We start from the raw sequence: 16,905 nt of genomic DNA on the forward strand, positions 1-16,905 counted from the left end.
CCCCCAAAATTATTTGCATCAAGCGCGAAAACGTTATAAATGGGGACGTTATGACCGGGATCGACTGTACACGAACATTCATTCGATAAAAAAAAAAGGGTACGAGGAGGGAAAAACTGACGACAAAACGGAAACGCGTTTACACGCACCCTTTTATCGTAGGATTTCACGGAAACTATTGCTCGGCCACCAGATTTTTTGACGCGACCTTGAACCACTTGACCTTCGATTTTTTCCGTCTACACGACACCATCTTATCGCAGACACTCCCTCTTTTCCCCAAAACGGACGACAAAACGGTGCGTGTAAACCGGCCTTTAAGTTTCTCCAACACAAATCTCTCTGACATAGCTTCCATATTCAGGTGTTAAAATATGTGACAGTTAAATGGCGACAGATCAGAATGGTGAACCATCAGGGAAGGAAAATAAAATCATTTTGCCAGGAAAACCAAAGTATGAATAGGGTATCAGAAGGTAAGTGTCTGAGAGAGAATCTAATTTGCTTTAAATTTGATCAGAAGATATTGAAAATGCTAAGATATTTTTAACGAAATGTAAAATCAATCAGAAGGGAATTTATACATTGATTAATAGTAAATATATAAATGTGTGCCTTCAACTGTTAATTAAAGTGGATCCTGTTTATAACGTTTTTCAAAAACCGTCATAAAAAACGTTATAAATAGGAAAACACTTTAAACGGGAAATTTCAATGAGAATTACTCTTATTGTTAGGACCACGAAAATAAGTTCATACATTCTAAATGGGAGAAACGTTATAAGCGAGATCAACTGTATATTTGTTTTAGATTTATTACATGTGCGGAATTCCATACATTAAATTCTCAGTGCTAATGAGCTTCTTTTTGTTTTCCTACTAGTAGACAATGAAAGTAAATGAACCTTTGGATAGAACATGTTTTTAGAAATGAATTATACTTGTGATTCGCAGATACCTTCTTCTCTTACCCGGAACATGACCCACCGCTCAGTCTCAACAAAGAAATATAAGCAGGTAACCTGGGGCATACTGGAAGAAAATTCATAGAGATACCAGTGAATTATGGGGTGGGGGCATAATTTTTTTCAAGATAAATTTTTTTTTTAGAGGGACCCACTTTCACTTTGAGAGGGACCCAGATTTTTCAAATAACCTGGGTTGCGGGACAGTGGTAAATTAGAGTCCAGTGGCATCTCTGTAATAGTCTTAATGCATATCTAGTGTTATGTCTGCTTTTCAGTGCTGCCATCTATATTTCAGAAGTGAAGTGCAATGCTTGAATATTTGTTGCGCTTTAGGCCAGTTGCTTTCTGTGGAGAGACTTTTTAACGAGGGGGGGGGGGGGAATCAGCTTGCCTTCGTCCCTCGAAGTTGGGAACCACAGAAAACCAACTTCAGCCGACCACCACTGTGACGCCGGTGGTGTTCGAACCCGGGTCCTCGCGATGCCAGTCTGTCACTATGACTACTCAACTATATTTGTGTTGTTTTTTCTGTATATTTATTTTGTTTTCTATGTACTGTACGTACTTATGTTGTGTTTCAATGCATTGTATTATTATGTGTGTATCAAATGTGAAATTTCAGAGAAAACCGTAGCCAATAAAGCCTTTTATCGATAAATTCGTGTTCCGCACAACAAATTACATAAGTAGTTTTTTTCGGACGTAGAAACTTCGTCAAAATTTGTTGTTCAGTGTTATCTTAATAGTCCCTACTATCTCAGCAACAATGTCGTGATGATTGAATTTCAAAAATTTGCATTCTTCGCAGAAAATCGCGTAACTCCGATATCAATCAATCAATCATTTAATTTCGCTTACGGGGCCAAACCCGTGCGAATGGTTGGCACGAATACAAAACATAGGTCAACATCGTATCAGCAATACAGAACAGTTCAATTTAAAAGGTTGAGTAATTTGATCATGTCATTGCAAAAAAAGTACAGATTTCGGATTTGAAGCTCGGAGAACTTTGTGATAGAGGATAGAAGATTTTGTCGGTTAGTGTTGGGTTTAAAACAGGAATTTTTAAATATGAAGCACGTTGTAAACTGAATAACGGACATTCCATAAGTATATGCAATAAATCTAAAATTTGATTTGATGTATTACTACAATTAGGGCAGTTTTTGTCCGGATCAAATATCACATATCCGTTAGAGGTGCGCAGGAATTTTCCCCCAGACAGCATTTGGAAGATCAATCGTTGCCATGAAAATAGAGCATTACAGCAAAGATAGTTTTCCATCGTGAGATTCCGGAAAAGTTGATTGTAATACGCGTAATTTGTTGAACGATAAACTGAAAATAGATCGTCTTGGAGAGATAGTAATGTCTACATACCTCGAGACAACAAGTGAGAAATGTTTCTTAAGTGAATCTGGTGCAATTTGGAGGTCCCAAATATATGAAAGTCCGAGTGTTTGGAGAAATTTTAAAATGCTGCAAGGGCCCAATTGCGGCTATTGTTTATAGGGGGCGTCGAATTAGAGCGTTATAACAGATTTTAGGAAGACGATTATTGGGCATGAGTAGTAACTTATACCAAAAAAAACAGGGTGTGTTTAAGGATTGCTATCGATATCGGGCGTCTGGCCGATTCTAGTCTTAATATGTATTCGGGGCAATATCTGGAAGTTGCAAAAAGTTTGCGTAAAAAATTATTCTGTGCCTTTTCAATATCTAGAAAGTAATCTAGGGCCCAGATTAGAGAGGCGTCAGTCATGACGGAGCTCATCATGGAATCAAAGAGTTTGAAGGCTGTGGGTATAGATGCATTGCCGGATTTGATCAAGATTTGGATAACCTTTTCCGGTAGCAATTTTGGCCTTAGCTATAGTGCGCTTACTGTTTTTCCGAAATGTTCCGGTGGTGGAAAAAATTGTACCCAGATAGTTGTATTCGTTTACAATTTCTATATTCTGTCCCTTCCACGTGAAGCGATCGCCACTAGCTATTTTTCCGCCCTTTCCAAAGATCAGAATTTTTGTTTTATTGAGATTTACAAGTAGCTTATGTTTATCGAAATATGTCGCGAGTCTATCGATTTTATTTCTGAAGAGATATTGATGTTCTGAAAAAAGTACTATATCATCCGCGTAAATGAGGCGATGTAATTGATTTGTGTAATCAATGGAAACACCAATAAATTCAGAGTTGAAAGTGTCATCCAGGTCTGCTAGGAATAAGGCGAAAATAAGTGGGGAACATGGGTCTCTCTGTAACACTCCGTTAGTTATACTAATGTGATTTGTTAGTCCTTCTGTTGTTCTTATCCTGGCTTTGGCATTGCCAAAGAGATTGCGGAAAATTGTCAGAATTTTTGTACTTAATCCCAGTTCATGGAGTCTGCTCCATAGCAGAGAGCGGTCTACAGAATCGAATGCCTGGGACAGATCAATAAAATATGTATATAGTTTTCCTTTTTTGAGGCGAGTGTGTAATTGTATAAGAGTGTTTAAGGTGAAGATGTGGTCGAGACACATCCCCTTCCTTCCCTGAAAGCATTTTGGTTTTCTGGTAATATTTCTCGCCGGTCAGCCCATTGTTCCAATCTCTTGGCAAGAATTGAAGAAAAGATCCGTTCCATTAGATTTAGAAGTGATACAGGTCTGTAATTAGCAGGGAGGTCCCTATCCCCTTTCTTAAAAATAGGTGCGACGATCACTTCGCTCCATACGGCTGGACACGCACCAGATGAGATCACATTGTTAAAGAGCAGAATAATTTTTTCCAAGATTATATCAGAGGTAACTCCGATATCACGGAAATCGAGGTAGCGTATAAGTCGGAGGTATTACTGTATATACGTATATTTCATGTGTGTATAAAATTTGATAATAATAATTTTTTAATTACCTGAATGTATTTTTATATACATTATACAAATACAAATACAACGCCACAACAGGCAAAATGTCCAACGAAGTGGCTGAGAAAGTATTTGTAATGAGAATGTTTGTAATTGTTTCAAAAAAATTTGTAATCATTTACTTAGTGCTTATATTTAGCTATTGATTGTTATTATTAATCTAACGTTGTATGATGCCCTAATTAACTGGAAAAAAACATAAGAAAAAGAACGAAAATTATTGTAAAATGTGAATGAAATAAAAACCACTGAATGGCGTGCTCATGGCTGCATTTTATAGCAGTGATTCCCAGCTGGCGTGCCGCAGCCCGGTTGGGTCAACAAGGACAAAAAATTTATTATAAGATTTCTCCGACATGTCTAGTAAGCATCTTGTTCATTATCTATAGCAGGGGGGGGGGCAACTGCTGGCCCGCGGCTTGAGAGATAATTTTGTGCGACCCCCGATAGGGTAAAAGTAAATTATCAAATTAATTAATGATTTACAAGGTGATAAATCAAATTTGTGATCATTATTCGATCTATTTGTTCCAACAGCAGAAAATTATTTACACATTCATTTATTTTCAGTGACGAAAATACTTTACTACATTCTCACCATATTGCATTTAGAATACTGCCTTAAAATCACAAAAATTTTATGAGCAATTTGTGTGATTTTTCAATCATATTTCAATCATGTTCATAAAATTTGTCGTTTGCATTTTTTAAATTTTTTGTCTCACCACGTTTGGCAATCTGCCTATTTTGCAAAAAGAAGAAAAAAAAAAAGAATGTTTCATTTGTAAAATTTGAATTATGAATGGATTGGATGGAATATTTTGCAGAAGAAACTAATTTTTGATGCATTACATGTCGCTGGAAACGCAACCAGATAAACAATGAATATGTTTTTGAAGATGAAAGCGAATACAATGCCCAGGTTGAAAATTTAGTGACTAAATTGCCCGTGTTCACCATATTAGTCATGGTGAATACAAAAGCACGAGTTATTTATTTATTTATTCAATATTGCTTGGCCGAGGTCTGTACAAGAGGATGCGGTGGTGAAGTATGACAAAGATGACGGTTGATGTAAAATCGGAAATCGCGTAGTACGATCCACGATATTGGGTGGGAGGTTATTCCAATCGGTTGTTTTTCGGGTCATTTTACTGATGCGGCTTATACACCGGAGTAACACCCGTAATGCTGCCCACGACGCTGCAGCTGACCGTTATGTTGGTCCTTGAATATAAAGAGGTTGGCCACGCTTGATTTCGAATGTATTGTCGGTGCAGGGATCCCGGGAGCGAAATATTGCTTTCAGAAAACTGCCACATCTGAGGATGCTTGACGTAAAAATTCCAGGTGGGTAATCGGTACCAAAAAAGTGGATATTCCAAAGACCGCCATAACCGTATTTAACTCTTAATTTGGCAATGTTGTTCTCAAAAAAGCAACATGGTTTTCTAATATTTTCCAAGTATACGCACTTTATATTTTGAGTTCGTTTCGGCATTCATGCTTCTAAGAAACTCCTAAACATTCGATTTTTGCTTGCGAGATGTTCATAAAGATACTGAGAGCTAAAGTCGATCTACCGGCACACAACATCAACATTCAAAAAGTAAGACCGATCAGGAGTGGTATCATAGACTAAAAATATAAATAGACCGCGCACGCTATTCATAAAACTTGTCGAACGTGAAGAAAAGATGAGCAGTATTGTCGGGGGAAGAACAGGTTCTGCGCTATTACATTTGGCTCGTTTTCGTAGAACATAGTGATTTCGTGTTAATGCTAGGATGTTGCTGTAACGAAATTTGACTCAATCGAGTTGATGAAAACTTTCCTTCATTTGTTCAATGAATTTCATTCATTCTTTTGTAAAATATTTAGGGAAAGAGGGATTCGAAAAAAAAAATCAATTCTATATAATATAAACAAATATTGAAAAACGATTTTTTTTTATTTTTCAAAAGGGATAATTCCTAATAACTTTTGAGTTTTTAAATCTTATTATATAACCTATCTCTTATATATACAGTCTATGTCATTTATATTTTCAAATATTCTCTTCTCATTCACTTTGCCACTTTTAATTTCGAAAATTTATTTTAACTAGAGGTTATTAAAACATGAAAATTATTATCTTCCAAGAACATTAAAATTACTCTAATCATACATTTATCTTGAGTATATAATTATAATGCATCATATTATGTTATGTAATGTAACACATTCACACTCGTACCATATTCAGTCATGAAATATTTAAATAATAAGTAAAAGTTTCATTTCCAACATTCTTGAAAAACCTTTTAGAACCTTATCACACAAAAATGTAATATTATATTATAATAATATTTCAGGAATAAAATGAATTTTTCAAGAAAATTGCAATACCTCATTGTCAGTACTTTTCTAAATTATAAGAAATGAAATTTCGTGTAACGTATATATGTAATAATTTAGAGTACGTAAATGTATGTTACATGTGACATATGTGTAACCTCTTCGCTCCAGAAGTATACATATGTGAATCTTCATTTTTTTTAGGCATTAAGTAGTTTTTAGAATGATTCTTTCTTCAAGTTAACATCTGAGGTACACATAGTGACGTCAGATCTTAACTCAGACGGTCCTAATAAAGATATTGACTGAATATTAATTAATCAATTAATTAATTGATTTTTCTTGTTTGAGGGCAATTTCACACATACAACGCAAACACAAATTAATCAATAAAAAATTTCTTTTCTGTAATAGTTTTATCTCAAGCGTGAAGAGAGGTAAAAATACAATTTTTAGAGGTAGTTATACATTTTTATGCAAAACTGCCATTGTCTAGAGGGTGAGTTTTCATTACATTCTATTTAAATAAAATATTTGCCATAAATTCCTCATTCTGAAAAGCATATTTTCTTCAAGTTGAGCGAAACTCGAATAAACTCACTAGCTCGCCAAATCTCGCCAAATCTTGCGGAGACGTATATTTCAGTTAAAAGTTAATAAAACTCATTACTTCAATCATTTATTACCAAAAATTCTATTAAAACATTTAATAATGGCTCATGACATTTGAATTTTACCAAAACTTGGAACTTTAATTGAATTAAATCCAAAATGGAATCGTTAAAAACTGAGACTACGTCAGAAATCCACTGAATCGTCAATTTAATGTTCCAATTTTTAATTTATAAGAAGGGGAATGAGCAAAAAAGTATTCCCTTGTGAAAGGATACTGGTCTCCCTTTCCTAAACCATTCAGAACATCCGAAAGCTGCGCAAGTGTTGGCCATTCTAATCAAAAATAAGACAGCGCGTGTAGATCGTCCTACGAATAGCCATAAGGAAAGCATTGAAAGCGAGATTCCCTGACCAGCCTTTTGACCGGAGTCACGTGACTCCGGATCTTTGCTTCACATTGTAACCCCTCGCGCACTCTCTATGTTATTCTTACTCTGTGAGTGGTATAGCTATAGACCTACCCACTGAGGAAGACAAGCACCGGCTCGAGCAATTACTAAAGAAGCTGACACAACACAACTCAGTATGGCAGGTGAAGACCCCCATGACAACACAACCAAAACTCATCATATATGGCGTTCCGAGCAATACAACTGACCAACAAGTTATTGACGTCATATCTACAATCGCGCAGGCACCCGGGCGGATCAACATAGATTCTAGAATCTCGGCCAAACCAGACACAACACACATTGTAGTGGCAGTCCCTGGTAGGGTACTAGAACGCATTCTGCTGGCAAAATCACTTTTCATACACTGGGAAAGTTACCGAGTGCGCGAGTACCTTCAAGTACGACGCTGCACAAGGTGCCAATCCCACAAACACACCGCAGGCCAGTGTCAGTCAGAAACACCGTATTGTGCCACCTGTTCCGGTAGGAACAATACATACACATGCACGGAGGATCGTATCAGGTGCATCAACTGTTTAATGAGCAATGACGACCACAACACAAAATACCCGACAGGACACAGAGCATCATCCCCGACATATCATTGCTACAGGGCTTTAACCGAACGGCTGAGGAAGAAAATAAACTACAAATAATTCTCTTATAAAAAATTCCCTCAGTACAATTAGCTAATACAAAACTAAATCCTAAATTTAAAAATGAGCTCAAATAGAATGCCAGATGTCATGTCCCACCTCTTTCCTACACAATTAATTAATAAATCTAGCATTAAACTAATCCAACTTAATTGCGACTACACGAAAGCGGCCATGGATAAACTTCCAATAATCTCAAATAAATACCAAATCGACATATTCCTCATCCAGGAGCCCTACATCTACAATAAAAGAATACCAAATATCCCAAAATCATGGTCGGTCTGGCTCGCAAAAGAAAATAAAGTCGCGATAATCTGTCCTAACCAAAACATAAAACCAATTTTAATAGGGACCCTTAATCACACCGTCGCCGTTAAACTTTCTTTCGACAACAAGCATCTTACTCTGATTTCAGCCAACGCCCCTCCCCATGGTGATCTGAAGGAAACACTCGCTGAAATTGCAATTATCCTCGATGCAATCAAATCGGAACAAGCACTGATCGGGTCTGATCTAAACGGGCAAAATCCGCTATGGAACTATCCGAGGTTTAACGGTAGAGGCAAAGAGATAGAGCAATTCATTGGCGGACATGATCTTTTTCTCCATCACTCAAACTCAGACCCACCGTCATATGTCCATGGCGACAAAAAAGGTTGGCCCGACCTAACTCTCACAACAAACACAGAAATAGTGCAATGTCTAAATAGAAATATAACAAAAAACTTCTCAGCCAGCCTTCATAAATACATTCTGATAGAACTAAACATCTCTGACAACGCTATCTCACTCACAAGATTCAAAAGTAAATTTGGTCTCTCTAAACTTAACAAGCATCTCAGGGACATCCCCCAAATTAATAACTTTAATTAATAATTGCCACACCTCGGAGGGTCTCAACGCCAAAACGGAAGCGTTGGAAAACTTAATTTTCCAGGCTTGCCATAAATCTCTCAAAAAGAAAACTCCAAACTTAATATCAAAACCTCCTGGTGGACCCCCCAAGTAAATGCCGCGCAAAATAAACTCAAAGCTCTACAGCTTAGAACACAAAAAGCCTCTCCAGATGAAAAACCCAGACTTTATATAATATTTAAACGTGAAAGAGCAAAATTTTATAAACTAATTCGCAAATCAAAAAGAGAAACCTTTAGAGACTTCTGTAATGAAGCTTCTAATCCTTATGGTAAACAATATAAAACAGTTAAATCCAAAAGCACCATCCCCTCCCAGCTTTTCAAACTTCTTGGAGAAGATGCACAAGGAACCCAAAGAGATTTTGCTAATATAATTCTCGAAAAACTCTTTCCCACACCACCTAACACGTTCTCCGCACAGAACACGAACACCATGACATAGTCGAACTACAATGACCCTCCATTCAGTCCGGCCGAAGTGGATAGGATTATAAAACTGATCCCCACAAACAAAGCCCCCGGTCCTGATAGTATTGACGGCCCGATAATCAAGCATGTACACAAACAATACCCAACTCTTTTCCTCACGCTGTTCAACAAATGCCTCGAACTAAAAACATTCCCCAACATCTTTAAGATAGGGCAAGTAATACTCTTTCAAAAACCAGATAAAAAACCAGATGTAATCGACTCGTATCGTCCAATAACCCTTTTGCCCGTAGGAGGTAAATGTCTTGAAAAACTTTTGAGTCAAAGACTCAACTTTCACCTGGAATCTCAAAACTATAACTCTAACCTTCAATTCGGCTTTAGGTCAGGTAATTCTATAGACGATGCCCTCAACCTAATACTCACTAAAATTAACGAATTCAAGAGCAAAGAACTGGACGTCGCCTTTATAAGTATCGATATTAAAGGAGCTTTTAACAACCTGACCTATTCCTCAATAAACCAAGAACTGTCCAAAGCTCCCCTCCCTAACAATATTAAATCAATGTTTTCGGACCTCCTAGTAAATAGACATAGACATGTCTTAATTACAACACCGGAAGGCCTGGTGGTTAGAAAACAGGATATTGGCTGTCCACAGGGTTCGTGTAGTGGGCCAGCTTTATGGAATCTTGTGGCCAATCAAGCCCTAAAAATCCCCCTCCCGGAAGATGCCCATATCCAAGCCTTTGCTGATGACTTTGCCTTTGTGATAGGGTCAGTAAATGTATCACAGCTAGCGACAAAGGCAACTAAAATTCTTAACGATTTTTCGAATTGGCTTAATGAACATAACCTCAAAATCTCAACAGAAAAAACACAATTTCTCTGTTTCACAAAAAATAAATATCCCCCTAGGATCAAAATTAATGGTAAAAATATTAAATGTGTAAACAATCTCAAATATTTAGGCGTAACCATCCAAAAAAGACCTTGGCTGGGAATCACACATCAATGAACGCAAACTAAAAGCGACTCGCTTCTATTTTAAACTAACTAAAATAGCAGGAAAATCCTGGGGCATCTCACAAAGCATTAGGAACACTATCTACAAGACGGTGGTCGAGAGATTCTTGGCCCATGGCGCCTCAGCTTGGTATAAGCATCCAACCAAAAAAACACAAAAGGCCTTAGATAGCGCACAGAGGAAATTTCTTTTAACAATAACCGGAGCCTATGACACAACACCTACGCTCGGACTCCAAGTGATCACAGGCAACTACCCACTACACCTAAAGCTCCAAATGGAAGCAGTCTACACAAACGCAGTTAGGTTTAGGAAAAACATTCAACCAGAACTTCTGGACTTTGACCCCAATAACTTTGAAGCACGGGAGCATGGCTGGCACCACCACCCCTCCTGCTCAACTATCCCTAATCAAATTTCGATTGACGGCCACGATATAAAACTAGCAAACACCCACATATACACACATGGCTCCAAAACCGATGAAGGCGTTGGGGCAGCCTATTGTGTATACACAAACAATACAGAAAAGCAAACGTGGCAAGCAGCGCTAGATAAAAACAATAGTAACTTCCAAGCAGAATTTTTAGCGATAGAAGCAGCTGCACAATACGCAACGGGAGCAGAAGAGCGAGTTTTAATAATAACTGATAGCCGCTCCTCCCTTCAAGCACTTCTAGATCCAAAAAATAGAAACACAATAGTACGTGTATTGAGGCGGCGTCTATTAAATAACCCAAAAATTTTCCTAGGTTGGACCAAGGCCCATGTAGGTAATCTTGGAAACGAGAGAGCAGACTCTCTAGCCAAAGCTGCAATCAACTGTGACAATAAACTTGATAATCCTTTAGTGGGAAAACACTAACTAGCGTTAGTGGGAAACACTAACGCTCCTGAAGCGACAACTTAAAAAGCAACCCTCCAGAAATGGCAGCAAATTTGGGACCAAGGAACAACAGCTAGGAAAGTGCACGAAATTGTCCCTCGAGTCACATACAACACACTAAACTGGAATAGGGAGGTGACTATCTTCATAACAGGACACGGCCCATTCCCTATATATCTACACGAACGGAAACGTCGCCGAACAGACAAATGTGCCTGCGGTATGGTGGGTACTCCAGTTCACTATGCCACAGAGTGTAAATTTACAAAACATCTACACATGTACAAATATTCCGAAAACAATGGTTCACTCAAATAATCAAAAACAAAAACACAGCAGCAAGGATTACAAGCCTTGTCAGATATATACACGGCAATGAAAAACAAAAAATCTGTCCACCAGATTTCTAAAATAATGTTTCAAGTTTTACAAAAATAAGGGGAAAAAACAAATAGATAAAAACAAAAATCATATCCACCTGACTGCCACTACTAATACATAACCATTACATGTACAAGATATAGCATGTACTAACGGGACCCGAACAAGAATTTTTATGACATTCCCGTTACAATGATGTAAATGTGATAACCACAAGTGTCCTTCATGCCGCTATTCTAGCTAGGGTGCTAGGCGGGACGACACGAATGGTTTCATAATAACCATTACATGTAGTTTATATATTATATATATATATTCATTTTTTTTAATTTTCTTAATATAAATATAACCATCCAGATCGAGTCAACCAAAACACCAAGACCGAAGCTGATCCTTAGTTAAGGCTCTCTCCAGACAATCCCCCATTTAAACCAAGACCACATTGCTCACCAAAATAGGTTTAGGGCGAGACACACGTGCGTACTCATATTGTCGTATTCATGTTGCTCACCGAATAAGGTGCTAAGCGAGATGCCACGGGTGCTCCCTAATTGTATATATTCCCCCACACAATACTTGTATTTGGTATATTTTCATTAAATCCGCCGGAGCGAGTGAACTCAACCCGATAAAACTGATGCTGGCTTCTAGTCGCAAGTTATCAGACCCATTTGCTCACCAATAAGGTGTTGAGCGAGATGACTCGCTCCCCCCGATGGATATATATATATATATATATTATTTCACAATAAGATTCTCACTTCTTTTTCTTTTTGTATCCTGTGTATATAATATGGCAAGTGTAAGATTGTGGGGGGCGCTCAATTGCTTTTAAAACATACCTCCATCCTAATATGTGTGTACATTCATCTTAACTAAACCCCGAAACTTCTCCAACTCCTAATCCCATCTCGTCTGTAATCACCACAAAATTTGTTAATCGCGACAGTACCCAATTGTCCGGGGAAAATATGTTGTAAAAAAGTTTGTATGTTTTTTTTTTGACACAAAATAAAGTGTTCCAGACTCTGCCACGAAGCTGGGCTGGAAGAGATCTCGGCAACGGGATAAGTCCAGTGGCAAAGTTCTGGCGTCATTCATTCATGTTCATAAAGATATTCAAGAAGTTTCTATAATTACCTGCAGAATGGCTCAAAGGCACATGTCTCCTATTTCTTGATAAGGCAAGCAAGAACGATTTTTAACCCTCGCATTTTGGAGGGCAATATCATATGTGGGGAGACATATATTGCTGTGCATTCTTCAACAATGATAGGAAAGTACATACATTTTGGCAAACAATAAATGATATTTTTTTATGCTATTGAAACTTACGTAAATCATATAAATACAATGTATTCCCTGAAGTGCAACATCCCATATCTTTTTAAATATTCACAATACATTTTTTTGTCATTTAATAGCATTCAGGGTACTTTATTTGCTTAATATGTAACTCCTCGAAATTTGTCTCTTCTGGATATTTCAATGCTTGCCAATTGAAGGGTTAAGAGCATCATGGGCTCGGTCAAAGGGATATTCTAAGCTACTCTCTATTTGCATAAGCGAATACGGGGGGGGGGGGTAATTGCTTCCCCCCTCCGTTTGAAGAGCCTGTCCCCTCATGTCTACCTGGCTGAAAGTATTTGCTTCTACCAATTTACGTACTTACTGTTGGGAATTGTACACATAGGATTTACTACATTTTTCGTCTAAGGCCGATATTACACTATAAAAGTTTGCGATTAATGTTCTTTTATAAAACTTGAAAAAATACAACCAATAAGCTGATCAATTACATTCGAGCAAATGCAACCGATCAGTTTATCGGTTGTATTTTTCAAGTTTTATAAAAACACTATAAAAGTTTGATAAAGGATCTTTTACAAAAGTTGCAAAAAATTACCAATAATCCTATTGGCTACATTCTCTCGAATGTAACCGATAAGCTTATTGGTTGCATTTTGAACGTTTTATAAAAGGGCTTTTATTAAACTTTTATAATGTACTACCGGCCTAAGACAGTAGCTTACCAGACTGCATTATCATGAGGCTCCCTATGCATTTGAAACACCCGGACCATGCGTTAAGGCACCCTTGAATACCACAAGCACGCACACATAGTCACTCATACACACACACAACAGTTTTTAACATTTAGTATCCTACGAACCCCTGCGCCAGTGAGATGAAGTCTACGGACCCTTTTGCGGGATGCAGGATAATATTCAGAATACAATAATGTAAAGTTAATATAACAATATAATTAAGAGTGTAATTATGTCATTATTACTCCAACATTATAATATAATTACAAAGAAAAATTTTCTGTTATTATATCATATGAAATTTTCAGTGTTATAATACATGGTGGACGAGAAGTCCTGAACGCATTTTAAAAATTGATAACAAATCAACCAATTGACAAAAAAAGGCACTAAAGTACTCATCATGACTACATTTTTTTATAAATTAAAAAAAAAATTCAAATTTCACCCTCTCTGGCAGGTATGTACGCAGGATCGACCTTTGCAGGGTGCACAAAAATTTTCTGGAGGGGGCACTCGAGAAAAATTTAGCGCTATACCATCCCTCAAAAAGCATTTAAATTAACAGAAATTGGATAATATAGTACAGCGGTTCTCAACCTTTTTGACTCGCGGAGCCCATTTTAGTAAAAAAATTCTATGGCAGAGCCCCGTCGGCCCATTTTTCAATTATTGATTAAAGTTACTGATTTATTTTTACTATTTAAAAATATTTATAATTATTTTCTTTAATTGTACTGGTTTTTTTTTGTTTTCGAGCGGCCGCGGAGCCCTGGAGAGTCGGGGAGCACCGGTTGAGAACCGCTGATATAGTAAATAGTTTCCCAAACTTTTTGTTCCCCATCGCCCCTTCTTCATAAATGTTTTTCTCTCATCGCCCACCGACTCAGGCGAACCCATAGGATCTTATGTTATACTCGTAATTTCTATGGTCCTTGTGGAGCATTCCATAGCCCACCAAGGAGCAATATTGCCCACTTTGGGAAACACTGATATGAAGGGTATTTTCTTTCGATATTGGTAGTATATACATAATGATCATGTATACTACAAATTTGAATATATATTTTAAATTTTCACCAAAAATATTTTTTCCCTAATTTTTAGTCGGCGTGTCCCCCCCCCCCCCACGCCGCCTCTCTGGTGGTGCAGTAAAACAAAAAACTCGACATAACACATTAAATGCAACACAAACAGTGCATAATTAATGTTCATGACAATTTTCGTATATAACAAAACTATCACATTTCAATATATGAGCGCCCTTCTTAGCTCGAGCTACATATAGACGGGTGAAAAGATGCTGATGTTGAAATGTGGTAGTTTTATGTAACGAAAATTGTCATAAACATTAATTATGCACATTTATTCATTAAATATTATTTTGTAATTTAAAATTATCATAAAAGTCTTACGGAAAAAGAAAACGGGAAAACATTTTACGTTTTCATTTTTTGTATTTTCAGTTATTTCAATACAAAGTATAAATATGCGGTAAATAAAAATTTTTGTTATTCATAACGTTTGCTCGCTATAACGAGTTCTATGATGTGTTGATGTTTATTGAAATAAAAAACACCGCGAAATAGACTTGATTTGTAACAACAAACTTCACACAAATCGTAAAATACAGGGCACTTTCAAACTTGTGTGTGGGTGAAGAAAAAGAGAAAAATCTATATTACTTCAGCAAAATCCAGTGGGTTTTAATCTTGCTAGGAAGTTTTTAAATTGTTTGTTTCAGTTTTGCTCATATTCACTCACTTTTAAGTACCTTATCCTGTACTTTCACGATGAATTCCGTTCACTTGGCAACGGTAAGTCCACGAGTCGATTGATAATTTTTATTGCACCAAGTTCATTTTATGCAACTGGCCTATGCTTTTGACAGTTAAGTTTTTTGAAGACGTTGGTAGTGTTTTAACCAATATTTTGTTCGTCCTTTGCTTAACAACTATTAAATACATTCGTTAATGCGAATTTTTGGTTTGTCCGAATACTTGTACCGTCGGATTGACATTGTCAAATAATAGTATTATTTTTATTTAATTATAATACGAACAATATATTTATATATACATTGTAAACCACGAACTCCCGTTCAAGACAAAATGGAAATCGTACATCAATGAAAAAAATCCGATTGTTTCCTTTGAAATTCTCCCTGGAAACAATTCCGAGTACGGGGCTTCTCAATGACAGTTCCTTGGTAATGACATTTTTTCCATCTTGCTTCGTAACAGATATATTTGTAGGTTTCTTTATTGTTACCACCTGGAACGCTGCAATTGTCTTTAATAGAGATCGAGAATGTCACTTTATCATAGATCAGGGGTTTTAACCACATGTCCTTGAAAAGATTTTAGGGAGTCCGTGAGCTTAAACGAGAAAACAATCAACCCATTTTTACATCGTATACTGAATATTATTCTGAAAAGCAGTTCCATGGCCTTCATGCATAAGTATAGGCATACATAAACCCAGTATCAGCAGTAAATAGCAGCAAAAGATAGTGGATATGAGATTTATTTTGGACCCCGTGTATCAGTGTTTCCCAAAGTGGGCAATATCACCCCCTGGGGCAATAGGTTTAATATTTAATATAGGATTATATAGGATGGCTTGAGTTTGAGGGAGGTGATGAGAGCAAAAAAAAAAAAAAAAAAAAAAAATTGGAGAAGGGGACGATGGGACACAAAAAGTTGAGGAAACTATATATATGTTACTGCAAAAGCCCGAACTGCGGCCAGTTCGCAAAATGGCCGGTGATCTCTTTCCAAAGTCCGATAACAAAAGACATGATTCGGGATCATCATCAAGTCGGCGTATTTTTTCGTGATAATTATGTCCACGTTAGTTATGGCAACCCATCAAGCCGCAGTCACGATGCGGTAATCATTTTTTCTCCCCAAAATTTGGCAGAAAAACTATATGTTTATATAATTATTTTTATAGTTTTTTCTCTAAATTTCACTTTTTTTTCTCTTGTCACATGGAGCTAATCCAATACAGCTGCTATATACAGGGTGATTCAGAAAAGATGGGAAAAACTTTAAGAGGTGATAATACATACCAATACAAACAATTGTCATCAAAGAATGCATGGTCTAATGTGAAACGCAAACGCGCTGCGCGTTTCGAAACGGCCGCTCTACAAACTTTAAAACGGCATTATTGTAGAAATTTATCGAGAGAAAAAGGACACCATGCATGCAAATGCAACCTGGGGAAGAAGAAACCTTATGCAAATCTGCGTCACAGTGAATAAAAGACGCGGA

The 16,905-nt window shown here is 37.0% G+C and overlaps 1 protein-coding gene across 1 annotated transcript in view; it reads left to right on the plus strand.

Annotated features, from left to right (window-relative positions):
* Positions 1–298: 298 nt before the first annotated feature.
* hlk (hulk) overlaps positions 299–16,905 on the plus strand; it is a 350,573-nt gene continuing 333,966 nt past the window's right edge. Inside the window, exon 1 of the mRNA XM_089239381.1 lies at positions 299–476. Within this exon, the coding sequence (XP_089095507.1) occupies positions 404–476 (73 nt within the window). The 5' untranslated portion in view covers positions 299–403. The remainder of the gene's footprint in view (positions 477–16,905) is intronic.

Source organism: Pholcus phalangioides, unplaced genomic scaffold (assembly GCF_987345545.1).
Source record: "Pholcus phalangioides strain wild (caught in Gottingen) unplaced genomic scaffold, Ppha-v1.0 ptg000011l_1, whole genome shotgun sequence".
NCBI lineage: Eukaryota > Metazoa > Arthropoda > Arachnida > Araneae > Pholcidae > Pholcus > Pholcus phalangioides.